At 35.7% G+C, this 17830-nt stretch overlaps 1 protein-coding gene across 13 annotated transcripts in view; it reads left to right on the top strand.

The window, feature by feature from the left end:
• Positions 1-17830, top strand: part of LOC112102600 (ankyrin repeat and KH domain-containing protein 1) — a 193486-nt gene that overhangs the window by 131678 nt on the left and 43978 nt on the right. For 11 of the 13 annotated variants that reach the window (XM_024193985.3, XM_024193986.3, XM_024193984.3 and 8 more), the window contains one exon: positions 12865-13614. The exons of the other annotated variants lie outside the window; for them this stretch is intronic. In XM_024193985.3, the coding sequence (XP_024049753.1) occupies positions 12865-13614 (750 nt within the window). The remainder of the gene's footprint in view (positions 1-12864; positions 13615-17830) is intronic. 13 annotated transcript variants of the gene reach the window in all.

Below are 17830 nucleotides of genomic sequence, written 5' to 3'. Positions count from 1 at the left end.
TCTTGTTTAATTTTTGAGTGTAGGAAGGAACTCAGTACCCCAATGACAGATACAACACATGAAACTTGACTAGAATAAAAATGTGAAAACTAAGATTGAATATGCAACCCTAATTCTCCATTCTGTGCAAATGTGATATGTATTGATTATCTTTATATAACCTTATTTCTCAAATACAACTTATCATAGTGGTTTTTTTTCTACTACTTTAGACATACGTATAGCAGATCTGGCCTAGTGGATTGAGACCAGACTGGGATTTAGGAGACCTGGGTTTTCTTCCCAGCTTTGCCACTGGCATGTTGGGTGACTTTGGGCAAGTCATGTCCCCTCTCTGACTCAGTTTCACCATCTGTAAAATAGGGACCTCCTTTGTAAAGCAGTTTGAGATCTGATGATGAAAAGCACAGTATAAGAGCTAGTAGGCATTATCCTTACTATTTACGATGTCTGAGTCTATAAGTATATACTGGCATAGATAAATTTACAGGCAAATTAAGTATTAATGATCAGTGGTACTTCAGTGATAAATATTTCTCTAAAAACATCACCAATCCTCTTTACTGGCATATGGAAACACATTTTTGCATGTGATGGAGAGTTTGGTTTCATTTTAATTATCTGAGAAATTAAATACATTGATAATATACTGATTCAGAGCAGTACTATATAGGCTTCACTTCTCTGCACAACCTTTATAAACAAAATTTGTATGCAATTTGAGTATAGGTCACATGAGAAAATAAAAATTAGTTATGCTCATACAAGACATAGTGGGGAGGCGGTGGAGGAGAAGCATATCAATGCATCTCAAGTATTTCTCTGAGCAGCAGCAGCATGTTGCTGGGATTGCTGTTCAGAAGTGTATTGGTCCCCAAAAGAAAACATGCAATTTTTAGAGAAATACTTCATAGGTTCTGATTAAACTAAAGTACATAATATCTTTGAGGAGAAAATATACTGTAAAATGAACATAGCATGTGTAACCTCTTAGGTGTATTTAAGGTTGTAGAAAAAAATATTTTGTGTTAAATAAGTGGTATGTGGTCATATAAATAGTCTATCCTGCATATATACAGTATTTAGCTCTTGTATAGCAGGGTAGAGTAAGAGTTGTGTATTAATCTATAACATTTCACTTCCTAACTTTTGACAGATATGTAACGTTAATGTTACATTTACATTTTTTGTGTGTGTGGATTCTTTTGCTGGGGGGCAGGCAGTGCATTTGTAGTAAAGGGTACAATCAGAGGCATACTCATTATTCCTGTGAAGAAAAATCAAGTCAAACTTTTAGATCACAACATTCACTTGCAATAGGAAAATACTTTTTTATCCAAAAAGCTTTGACCAGGTCTCTAACAAGGTTTACAAAAACTCTAAACCAGCTACTTCAAAATGAGAGGCGTGTGGTTTTTCTCATTTGTATATCTACTAACTCCAGGTCTACGCATTTTTTTAGAATCAATGTATTAAACTTTTGCAGCAAATATAATAGCAACACTTCATAATGAGGAGTTAGTAAATTAAATGTTGAACTAGTGAAATCAAATTATTCACTGTCTTTTAGGCTTGAAGTGGACTCTTACTAGGATGTTAAAAAGCAGTTTGATTTAGGTCTCAATGGCAGATTACCAGGTTAGAGATGTAGGAGAAGAGTAAGGTTTAGCATGTAGTAACCATTGTATAATTAAATTATTTTGACAAATATCAAATTGTAACAGCAATAATTAGGAGAAAATTAACACAGGTGAAAAAAAGTGAGAACTGGCAAAAAGGAAATAGCATACTTATCTGAACATTTTCCATGTCAGGGAAGAAAACCTGATGAGCAAGAATGTAAAGAATAATCTAGTGGAGTAAAAAGGAAGGGTCCACAATCTTCAGAGGAGTACCTACTATAGCTTTTAACAGATATGGTGATAGGTGCATTAGAAATATTTAGATCAATTTTTTGAGAACTAATTAAGGTCACGGTCAAAAATTAGTTATAAGCCCTAATTTCATCCCTTTTAAGTTTTGAAGAGGAAATATTTGGGACTGAATTTTTATAGGTGGTATTGGGCTGAAAGACAATCATTTTTACTTAGTTTGAAGAAAGCATTAGAAATCAAAGAATTTGGGAGAAATTACATATTGCTACTTTTAGTCTCTTTGGGTGTCTATTACTCATCTAATTTACCCACATAAAACTTAAACTGCAATTTTTAATTCCTGGTGCAAAGGAGCCATTTCAAATGTTGAAGTACAAGAGTTTTTGTGAGCTGTAGTACATTGGTTGATGTCTGCTGCTGTCCTCAACCGTATGGAATGAGAACTGCATAGTGGTAATAAGCAATACTGACACAACCAGAGGAGGTTTTCCTTTAGCTACAGTAGTGGGGACTGTACATCTGGAGTTGAAGGACCCACACTGTATCCATGCATCATCTTAAGTCCTCACTGACCATGGTGTATGGTGCAGTGATGACTCTGAAATCCTAGGTGGTCATGGATCTGTTACACAATGAATGGCAGGCTATGCGTGTGTTGATGATGCAGAATTGTAGTAACTTGCTATGCTGCCCTCTGGACTAGTCTTGCAAAATTGTCATGAAAGTTTATCAGCCAGATAAACAATCGACTCTAATTCTGACTTTGATGGAAAAAATAACTAGTTTCTTCCCTCACCAAAAAATACTGTCCTGCAGTAAGGAGGCAAATAAAATTTGGCCAGGCTGACCTAATGGGGGATCTTTTAATAGTCTTTAACAGTAGTTTATTTAGTACCTTTTAATAAACAACTGTTTTCCTGACATAGTGTCAGGATTAAGTCTACTAGATATTCTGTTTTAGCCCAGAGAACTTTCCATTAATTCCCCTGCAAATGTAACCTATTAGTCTCATTATACATGGCTGCACCAGCTGTCTGTCCCCAGCAGATGTAATTCTCAACCTCACAATATATGCACCTAAGCCTCCTTTCGTTATTTTAAATGCACACTTTTTAAAACAAAGGCAATTTCCTCTCTTCCCACTTGCAAAAAAGTTAATTTAATGTTAAATTATTGCCACTTTATAAAAAGCTGTCAGAGGATGCTATAGTTCAAAAAAATCCTAGCAGAGTTTAGAAAAAGATATAAAGCTGTCAATTTGATCATTATTCTGTTAGTTAATTTGTAAATGCAACCTAATGTTTAAGAAAGGGACCTTTAAATTCTCTTTTGCACTTTAAATATTATTCATAGAACAAAAATATGCTAAGTTAATTCTCCATGGAATACAGTCCGTGAATGTCACCCTTTATATATTTTCAAATTTTAATTTAAAAATGTAAATTATGATTTTTTTTAAAACGATACACCAAGAATATGTATATGTAGTCCTTGGAAAAGCAAATTTCTTAGCTTTAAAAAAAATGAAAATATTTCAATTCACTCTAGTACTAAACATTTTTTTAAAAGTTATTAATAAATTTGAAATTAAATTATATTTTTGAATTTGAATTGGCAACTCTATAGGCTTTTGCTAAGTAAAAGTTCCACTTTATAAATATGTAGTTTGGAATTATTGCACTTAAAATTAAGTTTGTCAATATTAATATTAGTTAACTGAGAATATCCAGACTTATCAGTGTTTTATCACTATCCTATTGTTTTTTGAGATGGGAAATGGTTTAGCAACTTTCACTGGGTTCTCATATGCTCTTGATCAGTGAGTATAGGAGGGGGGACAGCAGAATGCTGCATAAGACAAGTAGTCTTCCACCAACGTTTCTGTATTAAATTAGAGAAATGCTACAAACAGCTATAGCAATGTATATTCTCTCTTCCTGAAGCTACATGCCACTAGCAGATACAAAGTTTTTGAAAGTCAGGAAATTGAGCTGAAGCTACATAAATATCTATACTTTGACCACTATCTGCTGTTCTTCCCCAGAGACAGCTTTACATCCACGCACTGTAAAATCATCAAGAGTTCTTTATAAGCCTCTTATCCTCATACTGTGCTAACCATCCAACCCTGTATGCAGGCCTTCCCAGCCAGAATCTCCTCTGATTTATTCTCCTATTGCAGTAGAGTTACACTAGTATCTCCTCTTTTACATTGCACAGAGATCTAACTAATCCATCCCACAATCCCAGTGTAGTTGAGACCACCATTTTGACAACTTACATTTTACATATATTCCATCATCATTCATCCCAATTCTCAATACCAACAGAGGCAACAACTTACACTTTTATTTACACTCCATAGATGCTAGAAATACCACTATTCTTACCTCAATTGCCTTTTTGTTTGAGACCCCACCAACCACATATAAGCTAGATATTCACCCTTGTCCCATCCACTGTGTGCATACTAGTCATAGATCCAGAGTACCTCACGTATTAAAACAAGTTGGCAGGGGTCTAGCCTGTTTAGTTCACATAGGCATCTGGAGAAGTAATATATTTGGTAGGCAAAATATTGTATGACTGCCACCTTAAAGGACCTTCCATTTGGCTTTAAATACATGTTGATCAGAATTACTCAGCTTTAACACTTTAAAAGTGAGCTAGAAAAATATCTATTTTTTTGTGTCCAGCTAATCTTTGGTTGCTAAAAGTAAACACATACTTGTTACTAATGTACAGAGTAGAACCTATAGTTTATAGATTCCAGGTTTATAATTAAAAGAATTAATTTAGGAGAATAATCAGAGTAAGGAAACGAAGAAGGAGACTGACAAGTTTTTTTTATATATTTATAAGCAAAACTACATTGTAATTTAAATTCTATAGTCAATTCTATTACATTTGTGTAATTGGTAAATTACTAGTATGCATTCTGTGGGGGTCTCACTGGTGTAACAACTAAGAGTGAAAGATAAGCCCATCAAAATACACAACTAACTGGGATAAAATGTTTGACAGTTTTGTGTCCCTCTGTGGTAAGGGATCAAGGATATAGGTGACAGTAGTGTATTAGTTAGGAGCTCTATGTGGAAAAATTGTGTAGGCTCTTAACCATTTTTCTGTTCACTATATTTCTGAAAATTTGCCAAAGGTGTCCATGTAGCTGAGTAATCTGTACTGTATATTTTGACACAAATGTAATTGGTCCAATTCCATTGTCACCATGACTTTGAGCTGAGTTCCTTAATAAACTGAACCTCAGCATTATGTGGGATTTTCATAAGTGCTCAGTTTTGGCCTCCCTCTGTTTCCTTTGAAGTCAGTGAGAGTTTTATCACTGAAGTCAATGGGCACAGAGTCCGGCAAGTGCTGAGTGCATTTGAAAATCCAACCCTAAACCTTGGAGACTTTGAATCAGACTAGATTTTTAAATCTTGCAAAATTAGAGGAAGGATATCAGAGGCTATTCTGTGAAGAAGCCATTAAATAAATTTTTAAAATAATAAACTATGGTTTTATGCCCTCTGAAATCTGGTCATGCTGAATCTGACTCTTTATCCTTCTGTAATTATGTTCTAGTTAATATTGAGCATCTAGATGGTACAGGGATTGACAGTGTATAAATGCAAACATTGTCCAGTAGGTATTTGATCCAGTGAGGAAATATTTCTTAGAGGGTATCTTGTCATTCATGCTGGGTTGAGTTCTGATATATGCAATGATTTCAGTAAGTCAGTAGAAAACTAGCTAGAGTTTTTGGAAATCTGTCTTTAACTGCTGTTAACTGGATGGGTGGAAACAAAATTCAGAATCTTTTGAAACTCAGCAGTTGGTCTTCTAACTTCTGACTTGCTTAAGGGCAAAGTGATGTTTTGCATAAGGCTGCCAAGTTGAGAGCTGATCTGGAATATAAACAGATTAGCTAGAAATTACACTTCAATCCCAGGCTATCCCTCTAAAATGACCGATCTTTATAAAGTTAGACAGATAATAGAAACCCAGCCTTTTAGCACTAAGGCAAAAATTCTTGTTCTAGAGCAGTGGTTTTTAAACTGGGTATCTGGATCAAAGATGTTTGTGACACAATGGTGAAGAGTAAAGCATTACACTCTAAAGCATTTTTTTGACCAACTAAAATTTCAATCTTACTGTGTCAGATGTTTCTTTGGGGTAAATATTACCGTGCTCAAACTTACAGATGTTACCAGGGTCCCTGTAGATTCTGCTATTACTGTAAAACAGTAGGCTGCTATTTAGGTAAGCAAAAAATACAAATCTTAGAGATGTCATTAATATTCCAAAAATCTCTCTCAAAAAAATTGAGATGGTTCTAGAGCTTGGACTTTGAAACAGCAGCATAGGGAGAGATCTATCATCCATTGTAAAAGGAGACAAATTGATTTCTCTGGGCTTATCTACACTTACAACACACAACGCTGCTGTAGCGCTTACTGAAGATGCTACCTACGTTGACCGGAGAGCTTCTCCTGACAGCATAGGTACTCCACCTCCTGAGAGGCAGTAGCTATATCAATGAGAGAAGCTCTCCTGTCCACATAGTGCTGTATATAACAGAAGTTAGGTCGGTATAACTTTGTCACTCAAAGATAAGTTTGTAGTCTAAACCACGGCTCAATGTAGGGAATGGCATACAGATCAGAAGTCAGAATTCCAGGAATTTGCCATTACAGTCAGGCATGAAACAATAGGGATGAAAGATTGTCCTGAATTTCTAGATGGAAATCAAGTCTGTGAAGACAGCATCCATGTTTTGCACCAATTTATGTTTGGAGTGTTGAGATGTAGGAAGTCTGTAAAAGAATTGGAAGCTAAATGAGAGGAGAGAGGGATATAAATGAGTTTCAGAACAGTCAAGGTATTGTGTTCAATGCTTTGGAGTTGTAAGGTAGATTTATATATCTGGGAGATCTGGGGGTAAAACCAAACAGGTTACCTATATGAATAAATAAGATTTAAATAAAGGAAATAAAGAGTTGGTAAGGAGTACTCTATCAGTTTGAATTCCAGTTTGGGATATATTGAGTTTGGGGGAAATAACATAAGATCCGGGATTTGAAGCAGGTAAAAGTTAAGGCAAGGGCTGAAGCAATGACTTTTGTATCCTTTGCATACAAGTGGTAGTCAAAGTTGAATTCTCGAAGAATAGGTTCAAGAGTGGGATGTGGGATAGGACTGGGTCCTGGAGAAAACCATAGTGAGGAGAGGTCTAAGTAGTGTAGAGCAAATGATGTTACCAGTTGCAAAAAAGAAACTAGCAAATAGTTAGGCATCCTGTTTTTAAATATTTATTCTTCTGTTGCTTTTCTTACTTCCACTTTCTTACTATTTGAGCATGTAGACTGAGCAACTTTCTCCCATGTCACTTGAGATTACCTAATAGTCATTGACATTTTTGTCTAGCAACAATTGGGATTTCAGTGGCCCTGAACCTTAGTTCCATGCTAAACAAGTCTTGTAAAGAGCAACCGAAAACAGTTGCTATGGAAATGAGATTTTTTTTTAATTTTCCCAATTTTCTCTTTGCAGCAGATGTTGCATTGCTGACTTTACAAATTATATTGGTAGTACTAAAGTCAGTCTTGTGTTACTATCTATATTGCATCATAGTCTGACTATAAAGTCAGATTTCAGATGCACAAGTGTGGACACTTATCAGATTACAGCTGTTCTTAGTATGCATATTTTTAAAATAACTTACAATGACTGATATTGTAAAACTAAAAAAATAGCAATATAAACATAAGTTTTTATAATATGGGAATAAAATTTACAAGTAAGGGATCATGCAAACAAATTACCCCAATTATAGTGACTGTGCTAACTAAAATTCTAATGATTTTATTCATATAATTAAACAATACAACACATTAATGCAACTTAAATAAGGCACTTTGAGTACTTAAGTGGTTCTTTATTTTTTGTGATATGAATAAACTATTGCACAGTTATTATTTGGGTTTTGTTTTTACAGCCATAAATTAGCATATATAGTTTGTGTTCAAAATTGTAACCACTCTTGTTCAGCAACCCGTCATACGAATCTGCATGTTAAAGCTTCCCAAATAAATTGACATTAACCAATTGAATTTTTATTACTCTTTGTACCAAGGTGTCAGATGTCCACTGATGTCTGTTAAAAATTAATCTTAAAAAGGAAAAGAAAATTTTAAAGGCTTGACTTAATTCTAGATTGCCTGGCATTTGAGGTTTAAGCCCTGTTGAATCTGTATTTCAAGAGTCAAAGTATGTAACATTGCCTTGATTTTAGGCATCTACTATATGTATAGGTGCAGTGGGTACAGTTATATACCAAGGAGATCTGAAAATCTGCTTATTTCAAATGTGATTTCTTTGAATGAAGACTTCCTCCCTCAGTCCATCTTTTCCTTTCATTTGATGCTGTAGTGTTAATGTTACATTTGATATCCGAGTCTTAAATAATGGCATTGTCACAAGTATAACTGAATGTGGCCTCCTGTAGAACTTCATTCTGGGAACCATGAAATCCATCATAAATTTGACCATTTGGGCTCTGCTGTTAGGAGCAAACACTTATGGCTGTGCTCAACTGATACAGTTTGTAGATCTTTGCAGTTAGGTCTCTTAAAGTGTGAAGTGAATTTTAGATTATCCCAGAAAAACCAATTTTAGATAATAATTTTTAAATATTTGAAGATTGTAGTTACTAACAAGAACACTATTTTGATTTACAATGTAAATTTCAGTCTTGATAAACGCGCTTAAGGTTCAAACACTAATTTTCATTCTTCCCTCTTACCCCCCTCCTGTCATCGACAAGATTACAGGCACTGATCTTTACTGTCCTGGAGGAAGTTTCGTAATGTCCTGAAAACTGAACCCACCCACTAATTAGAGACTGATGACTAAACACCTCCATGCCCTCATAATTGCTGGTGGAAAATATGTATCTCATTACCCTCCACATATTGTCCACAATACAATGCCCAGATCTGTCCAACAGCATACTGTGAGCTGGATTCATCTTCCCTGTAATGGTTAGAGACTGGATGCTCTGGATTCAGGCCACAGATCAGTTTTTCCCGTATTCTGCTTGAACAGATTTAAAGGACTCTATACACCATTGCAGGATGGGCCTAAGAGCCTCCTATACCTGATATAAACCAGAAGGGTCAGGTCTTTGTACAAGACTATACTAATGCTGTTAGAATCCATGTATTTTTAGAAGCTTTTCATGTGAGGCTTTTTTTCTCCACGAGTAGGCGGATAAAGTTAATATTGATGTTAACCTTAACTGTTTCCAGATTTTATGATCTGGTTTTGTTAAACTGCAACTTCACTTTCCTGAGGGGATAGCGTTAGCTATCAGGGAGAGGCTGTCTGAGCCCCCTTTCTAGAAAAATCCAGAGAGGACAATAAAATAATCTTGGGAATTATGAGAAGGCAGCTCAGCATCTAATACCTTTAGTTTCTCAGCAAGACACTTCAAGGAAAAAGATTCTTGTGGGGCTAGATTTATTAAACCTTCATCAGAGTAACATCTTAATTTGACAAAGTTGATGACTGACAACAAATTTGATATTTTCTTTCCTTATTCCTGTATGTATTTTATCACAGTACAAGAAATAACTTTAAATATATCTTCAGTGACCATAAATATAACTTCTGGATTAGTATAGCTATAAAACTTAAAGGTACCAAAGTTTAAAAATATTTTAAAATTAATTGATCCTTCTGCACAACCTTAAAGGTATACTGCAATGCAAAACCAAAAACTGAGTTAAACACATTTCTGTGCTAAGTGTCCCCACTAACCAACCCAAATTAAGTTTTTTCTAACTCTCTATAAGATTTTCCACTTCACTGAATTTGTCTTGATACTTCTGATTCAGTGAATATAACAGAATAGCACATTGGGGCTAGGAATTTGCTATTGCTATCAATTTTATTTGGAAAGCACTCAAATATGATGGTAATAGTACAAAACCCTAGGATGGGTGGAACATCACAGATAGTAGGAGGCTTACTGGGATTTGTGCTATCTGAGAATGATGCATGCCGGGGTATATCCAAGAAGTCAGGAAACATTGAGGATTTTAAATGAGGAAACATTTTATTTTTCAAATTGGGTAAAATTTATTTCCATTCCCAAAGAGTCAGGCTAGTGGAGGCACTGAGCACACAGAGTTTGGGTTTGTTTACACTTCAAACTCTACAGATGCGCCGCTGTAACACTTCAGTGTAGACACTAACTGTGCCAATGGGAGAGGTTCTCCAGTTGGCATAGGTAATCCACCTCCCAAGAGGCAGTAGCTTCATTGATGGAAGAATTCTTCCAATGACCTATCACTGTCTACATAGGTGGGTTAAGTTGGCTTAACTACATTGCCCAGGAGTGTTGATTTTTCACACTCCTGAGTGATGTAGCTGGGTTGACCTTGTGTAACCCAGGGTTTGAACACCTTTTTTTTTAATTTTTGCCCTTCATTTGACCTGTAATTCTACTTTGACTGGGAATCTTCTTCGTTGAAAAAGAAAAATGTCTATCTTTTTTTCCTCAATAAGTTCTTCAAAGAAGAATAAAGGGAAAAAAAACCTGTAAATACCCCATATATATTCATTATTTGAATCCCTTTTGATATTGTAAAATTTATTGTATAGGCAAGCTAGTTATATTTAAAAAAAAAATCTATACTGTTTGAAACGCTTAATCCTACAGGCAGGCAAAGATGAACCACTGGGGAAAGCATGTAGGTACTGAGAAGTTCTGCTAAGCAGAAGCCTAGACTGCAACTTCACTTCTGTAAAGTAAATTTTCCCTATGTGACATGACTCAGGGGCTTTTATTTTATTTTATCTTTTTTAAGACCTTATACCAGTGGGATAAATAGATAAAACCTGCTGAAACCTCAGTAGGTCAAGCCATTTTTTGCATTGTGACACACACACAAAATTTGGGAAACTGGAATCACTGACTTTTCCTGAGTGCCATAACTTGAAAATGGCCTGTCCAAGTAACCTAAGACTTCCCCAGAATCCCTGCTCTGAAGCAAGACAGAGCATACAAATCTTCCGTCGCAAAGGGGTTTTTAGTTAATTGGGCAGGAGCTGGACTAGAGGCCAAAAAGGGGCTGAATATGATCACTGTCCTCACAATATGAAGCAGAAGCTGAGTGAAGGAGAAGTTAGCTATTAAACACAGAGGTCTCAATCCTTAGCTCTGGTCCAGCCACTTTGAATTGCTGAGGGTTCTTCCTGATTTAGGGAAATCCTTGGTTGGCTAAAGCCGATGTAGCCTGCTCTGTTCTCCCCTTCCTCATCCGCACCCTAAGAGGGGAGGTGGGGGTAGAGCACAAGGTCACTATATATGATTTGCCCCATATGGTGGTGCCTAATAGGACTCTAGCAGCCAGAGCAATATGGAGCAATCCTTAGGCTGCTCAAAATTACATCTGCGGCAGTTCCAGCCAAGGATCAGGCGAAGCTAAAAGGTGGCAGGTGAGGATTCAGCCTGATGCTTCCAGAAGCAAGAGAAATACAGAAAAGAGTGCTGAATGTTTTTTCTTTTGTACAGCCTTTTAATACACTTCTGTGTGGATCAGCATTATTAATTCTGAATTTTGCTTGCTTTTGATTTTCACCTTAATATCTTACTTTCTGCTTTAATGTCAGGTAAAACTTCTCCTTGGATTTGGTAAAGTGCCTTGCTTAAAACAATTGATGTTAAATACATGTGTTCATCATGAAATCTAGATGACTGAGCAATTCAGATAGTTTTCTTAAAATGATTCTATATCTTTATGCAGCTATGATTTGTATAGTGAAGCTGTTTTTCTTCAACTATATTCTGATCCGGGTAATTTGATTCTTAAATAATCATGGCTAAAACTATAATTTGTATTATTTTTTAAATTCCAACTTTTGATGGAGAATTAGGTTAGCCTGTGTGTAATTTTTCAAGTATTAGCTCTTTAATTAAAACAACTATTTTATTTTTTCAATATATTAAATTACTATTACTATGACAATTGGTGTCTGATAAAGTAAGCTAAAAGCTTTTCTCCCCTTTTAATTTTTTCATATTAACATTACATTATTCTTGTGAGCCTGCTCAGTTGGAACTATCAGGTAGCAGTGTACAGTTTTTGCTGTTTCTCAAACTGAGGCTTGCCTTCTTGAGGGCTGTGATTGCTTGTAAGCACACACGGAGGTGTGGATAAGGGGGAGGGGTATTTATTTCTTGCTAGATTGGTTTTGAAGAGGGATTTTTAAATTCTTAACATTGACCAGAGCTGCATCTGTGGTGGTCTCTCCCTGGAGAAGATCAAGCAAGAAATAAGTTAATTTTTCTTCTTTCCATACTCTTACAAATAAATGTCCATACTTAATTAAAAATAAGTGCAGGTGATTTGGTTTTGGTTTTTTACGTTTACATTGCCAGGATTCTGATATCTGAACCAAAGGGAGGAATACTATAGCATTTTGGGGCATCTGGTCTAGAAATGAAATACCAATGCATTGTAAAGTTAGTTTCCCTTCAGTATGGACAGCCTTGTTTTTTAACTTAGCTTTTGAAAGTTAGGTCTGTGTAAAAAGGTTTGTCCTGTTGCTGGGTTTATTTTGCTAATTTTTTTTCTTCTTAGAGCAAATTTACTCAAACCACTCAGTCAGTAAATTACTAAAACAGCCATATTCTGCATCCTCTGATTTGATTTCCGTGATATCCATTGTCATGAGTATGAGAGGGCATTTTAAGCTTAAAATAGCTGTATTACAAGGGACAATTAGGATCAGCATTTAAAATTCCAGTTATATTTGTCTTGTGCCAGCTACCTAATATGGAGTGTAGGCTTTAAAAATCTAGTTCATCTTAATATGGTTTGACAGATGTGCAGTTTTAGTTGCAAAGTTTGGGGTTGGGAGAGAGGGGAGGTGTGGGATAACTTCAGCATGGCATTTTTTCAAACATTTTTCATGTGCTTAGGTACATCCAAGCAGAAGTCAAGTTCCCTGCAGGTAGCAGATCAGGACCTACTGCCACCTTTTCACCCATACCAGCCTTTGGAATGCATAGTAGAAGAGACTGAAGGCAAGCTGAATGAACTTGGACAAAGAATTAGTGCTATTGAAAAAGCACAACTTAAATCATTGGAATTAATCCAAGGTGAACCTTTGAATAAAGATAAGATTGAAGAACTTAAAAAGAACAGAGAAGAACAAGTACAGAAGAAGAAGAAAATATTGAAGGAGTTGCAGAAGGTGGAAAGGCAGTTGCAGATGAAAACACAGCAGCAGTTTACCAAAGAATATTTGGAGACCAAAGTTCAGACAGACACACCACTTCCCCTGCAGCAGCAGTGCCCACACACAGGTGTCTTCCCAGAAGTGGAAGGAGATGAGGGTCTACCAGAGGAAAACTTTTCAGAGTTACCTCAGGTTGACACAATCTTGTCTAAAGATGATGAACAACAACAGTCTTCACCACCTGCTGAACAAATAGAGTTTGTCCCTATCCAGGCATTGTCAACACCGCAATGTAATTTTTCCAGTAACTTAGGTTATAATGGGACAGATTCTCTTGACCTTCAGAAAGTATTAGGTAATCAGCAAAATGTAGGACAGCAGCAGCAAATTGCTGGACATGGGCAGGGGCTGTTAGTTCAAGAACCAGACGGATTAATGGTTGCCACTCCAGCACAGACGCTTACCGACACTCTTGATGACCTAATAGCAGGTGGGTTAAGAAATATACATATTTTTGCATTAACTTGTGTGCTCAGTTTCCCTTTCTCTCCTCCCCTCCAAAAAGACATCTTGCGGTTTTCCAATTTGGGAATACTTGCTTAAGAATATTTAATTTCTTATTAGTGCTATTAATCTTTAGACACTTCCAAATTCTAACATGAGGTTTTTTTCCTATCTGTTTTGCCAAATTGCTGAAGACAAAGTGCTAAACTTCCTTTTATTGGAGACCTATTATAGCAGCCCCTGTGGCCTCATCTTTTTTATGATACTTTAAGGAAATCTTGTTGTGAGCAATTAGAAGTTGCCATTAGGAAACCTGAAAATGACTAGTTTTGTTTAAGTCTTCTATAGAATTTTGCATATAACCCTACTTGGATTTACTCAGTGTGGCAGTTGTCTCCGATGAAGTATGAAAACATTTTTTGTCACTTGTACTGACAAATGTACCACTATCCTTTCTGCTGGAAGCATTGATACAGTTTAAACACAGTCTAGACTCTAAATACAGATGCAAGACCATCTGTCCCTTTAGTGCTTATTTATAAAATTGACTCATGTTTTCAGAATAAATTCTAAACATCAGTTGTTAAAGTAATATGATTACTGTTTTACAAAATTTAAAATGTGGCACGCTATAAGGGATCAAATGGTGGTGGACCCACAGGATCAATATGCTACATTGGCTGTCTGGATGAAAAGCAAAAATCAAAACATTCCTGGCCTTGCCAATAAGTGTATGAAGATACAAGTAGAGATGAATCAAGGTTTCCCCCACATAAGGTTACACTTGCTAGCCACATTCTGGAAAGAGGTATCATCTTTGTGGAGTTCGCTTCAGGTATCTAGCTGAGATTTCTATTTTTTGGTGGAGGTGTGAAAGATCTAAATATGTAGCCACAATTATATTCATGGGCAGGTCAGTCCTGACTGTCCTGCTTTTAGTTTGTTTGTTTGTTTGTTTTTTTATCCAGCATCTCTCTCACCTCTTCTCAACTCCTTTCGTCTGTCCCTTAGTCTTTATTCTCCTGTCTCTTTTCCTCTTCAGTTAGTCACTGCCCTATCCTCTTAATTTCATCTCAAGCTTTTCAGAAATGTCAAATAAGACTTGTTGCTAAGTCTCACAGGAACCTCCAAACTAGTAACTTGCCGAAGCTGAGTACATGTATCGGGATGGACAGCAATTTTGCAGTCTTCCCTCAAGCCCTATTGGATACTGTGGGATAGTTGTGATAAGTGTTACAAGTTCAACTTCCTCCAGATGGTGATGTATAACTTCATTCAAAGAAACTCTCTAGTATGTGAGGGAGAGAGGAATGTAGGTCCTGCTTTCTGACATTTTTGTCGTCCCTTGTTACCCCAAGTCATGTTTCTGCAGAGCATTAGAGAGGAGTTAATTTACTTTTTAACAGGAGAAAACCTGGATTATTCTTAAATGTTCGTACTGAAAATCTATTTCGAAACTTCAGAGTACAGTGAGGAAAATTTTGCGTTTAATGTATGTGATTTACAAGAGCTGAATTTTGGGGTTGGATATTATTGCTATAACATGTTCTGTATGTATGTCTACCACAAATCTCTAAATGGATCATACAATGTACATTTAAATCGCTAGTAGTCACATTTTAAATCACTAGCTATATGGTCTTCATTTATATATAATGTAACTGCAGTAGCAAAAGGAGAACTTGCAGTGATCAACTCAGTAATAGAATGGAATCTAGCTGGTTTTTATACCAATGTTATTTTGTGTATCTTACATAAAATGTAACTAAATTTCAAAAAGTTATACCATAAATAGTGTAGTCTTTTAATAGTGAGTTATTTTGTACTTACATTTCCTAAATTTAGTTAGCTTGAAAGTGAAATATGAAACATACAAAATGTTTACTATTTAAAAACCTCAACTTATTTATATGACCGAGACCTAATGGATATTTTATGTCTAACTGAAAACCCTGTCATTATGTTCAGAATGTGCAGTATTTAACAAAGTGACCATGCATATCCTACTTATTATCCATTAATATCATAAAACTGATTTACTACAGAGTCTAACCAATTAAGAATTTTTCTTAATGAAAATTTTTTTCTATAAAAGTGAAGTTTTTACTTGTTTTCTTTAGATATTGTTAATGCTAGTTAAATTTAGTAAAGTGCCACAACTATGTACTGTATCTTAATAATATATTTCCAATAATACAACCATGAGTGGACTTTAGAAATCCCAGCTACATATGTTGTTGCTACTGGTAGTAACTGAAATTATTGTTGCTCCACAAACATGTATTTTCTCCTGATTTTCATAAATGTAAGTTAAATTTCCTGAAGATGATCAAGAGAGATTTTAGTTACTTTGCTCTAGTTATCAAGAATCAATATTGTGATACATCTTTTAGTAGATTAAACCCTCAAAGTCATGGGCTCACATCTTATCATGAAGTTACATGCATTTATTTAAAAATCTGCAAAGCATCTTAAAACATGTGTTCACCCTAATTTCACATTTTATCCATATTCAAGGTGCTCTTGAACACCACACCCTGGCAAGTTTGCAGATCAGATTACGGTGCTGTTTTATATGGAAGTCGTTTTGCAGTAGAAAATATGGAAATCAAGAAGTCTTGTATACATAAACCACATTAACAGATGTTTATGTGTAATGGCAATTGCTACCAAGCTCAGTGTTTCTTGAAAGCCTCTTTAAAAAAAAAAAAAAGGCATCTTGGGGAAATCTCCCATGATTACACTACCCCTGGTAGAACTGCACCAATGATAGCAACTGTGGAAGCATTAGTGTAGAAAGGGCTTCAACATTTTTACCACTCTGTATGGTAACCCAACTCAAAGCAGGTCTAGTTGACACAATGGTAAAAATACTGGCATTGACTGGTGCCCTGATTACACTAATGCTTCCACTGTCACCAGTGCAACAGTGGCAAACTTCTCAAAGGTCCCGTTTAGACAAGGCCTAAGTATTGTAGCATGAACTTCCTTGAATCTCTCTCTCTCTCCAAGGAGTGTCTTCATTGCGCAATTTAGATATTAAATGTCATTGTAATTCTTATCATTATTGGCCAGCCTGGTAGTTTAGTGCATCAACTAAAGGGAACAGGAGTACTTGTGGCACCTAAAGGGAGGAACTACTGTGATTCATAGGGCAGCTGGTGTTAGGGGCGGTTTTGAGTTGTAACTTGGAGTTGGAGGTCTAAATTTCCCTGATTACAAATTTAATAGTTAAAGCTACCCACTCTGTGTATTCACCTTAATGAATTCTGTGATCTTGCATACCATCTGTGCTGTAGTAATTAAGCAGAATTTGGAAAGTTAAGATGAATTCATAAATTCAGAGTGAATGCGGTTGAATTATCCTTAATCATAAAGTATAAACTGAATTTTTTTTAATAGCTTTAAAGAAAGCACACATCTAATTCTGAAACCTTTCACTGATTCTTGCAGGGTTTAATTGGATTTTATAAAGGTGAATTAAACTATTACAGTTCTTCAGTGTGTAGAATATTAAGAATTAGTGCTTATTGCATCTTCTGAGACTTGATATGTGAACATAGGTTGACACAATTTTCAGATTTCATTGTACATTACTCCACTGCAGTACAAATTTGGTATACAAGAGGTTACATGCTATGTAATTTGGGGTTTTTTTGTAGTTCATATTGCATGCATACATGGGTAGGTTTCTCAATTAGCCACATTAAGTTCAAAGCTTTTTGTTGACTTCCTTGGGACAATGATGCATCCATTCGTTGCTAGTTTCTGTATATTATCCAATTTACTAATATTGCTCTTGTCAGTTTGTGCTGGTCAGTCACCCTTTTCATTCAAAATACAGACTTTTTGCACCTTGCTTCTGTCTGGAATTCTTTCCCTAGAGAGATTTGATTGGTGGACTGAATCTGAATTTATAAATGTAAACTTTCAGTTTACTGAATGCTTGTGCAGTAACTCTGCAAACTTTTTTTTTGGCTCTGAAATCCATGCTTGTGAAATGATTCCACAAAATTGACGTGTTAATTTTTATTTCTGGAATCATTGTTAAAGATGACTTCTGGGCTACTGCATTATGAAATACATAACCATTTGGAATAATGCTGGTCATCGGTGTAATCCAAAGTGGGAAATGTTGAAGCATAATGTGAAAAGTAACAATTATATACAAACACACTCCTGTTTAAAATAACACTGGTTAA

This window comes from Terrapene carolina, unplaced genomic scaffold, assembly GCF_002925995.2.
Source record: "Terrapene carolina triunguis isolate 2854851 unplaced genomic scaffold, T_m_triunguis-2.0 Scaffold838, whole genome shotgun sequence".
In the NCBI taxonomy this organism is placed as follows: domain Eukaryota; kingdom Metazoa; phylum Chordata; order Testudines; family Emydidae; genus Terrapene; species Terrapene triunguis.
This window is presented reverse-complemented; position numbering and strand designations above follow the sequence as displayed.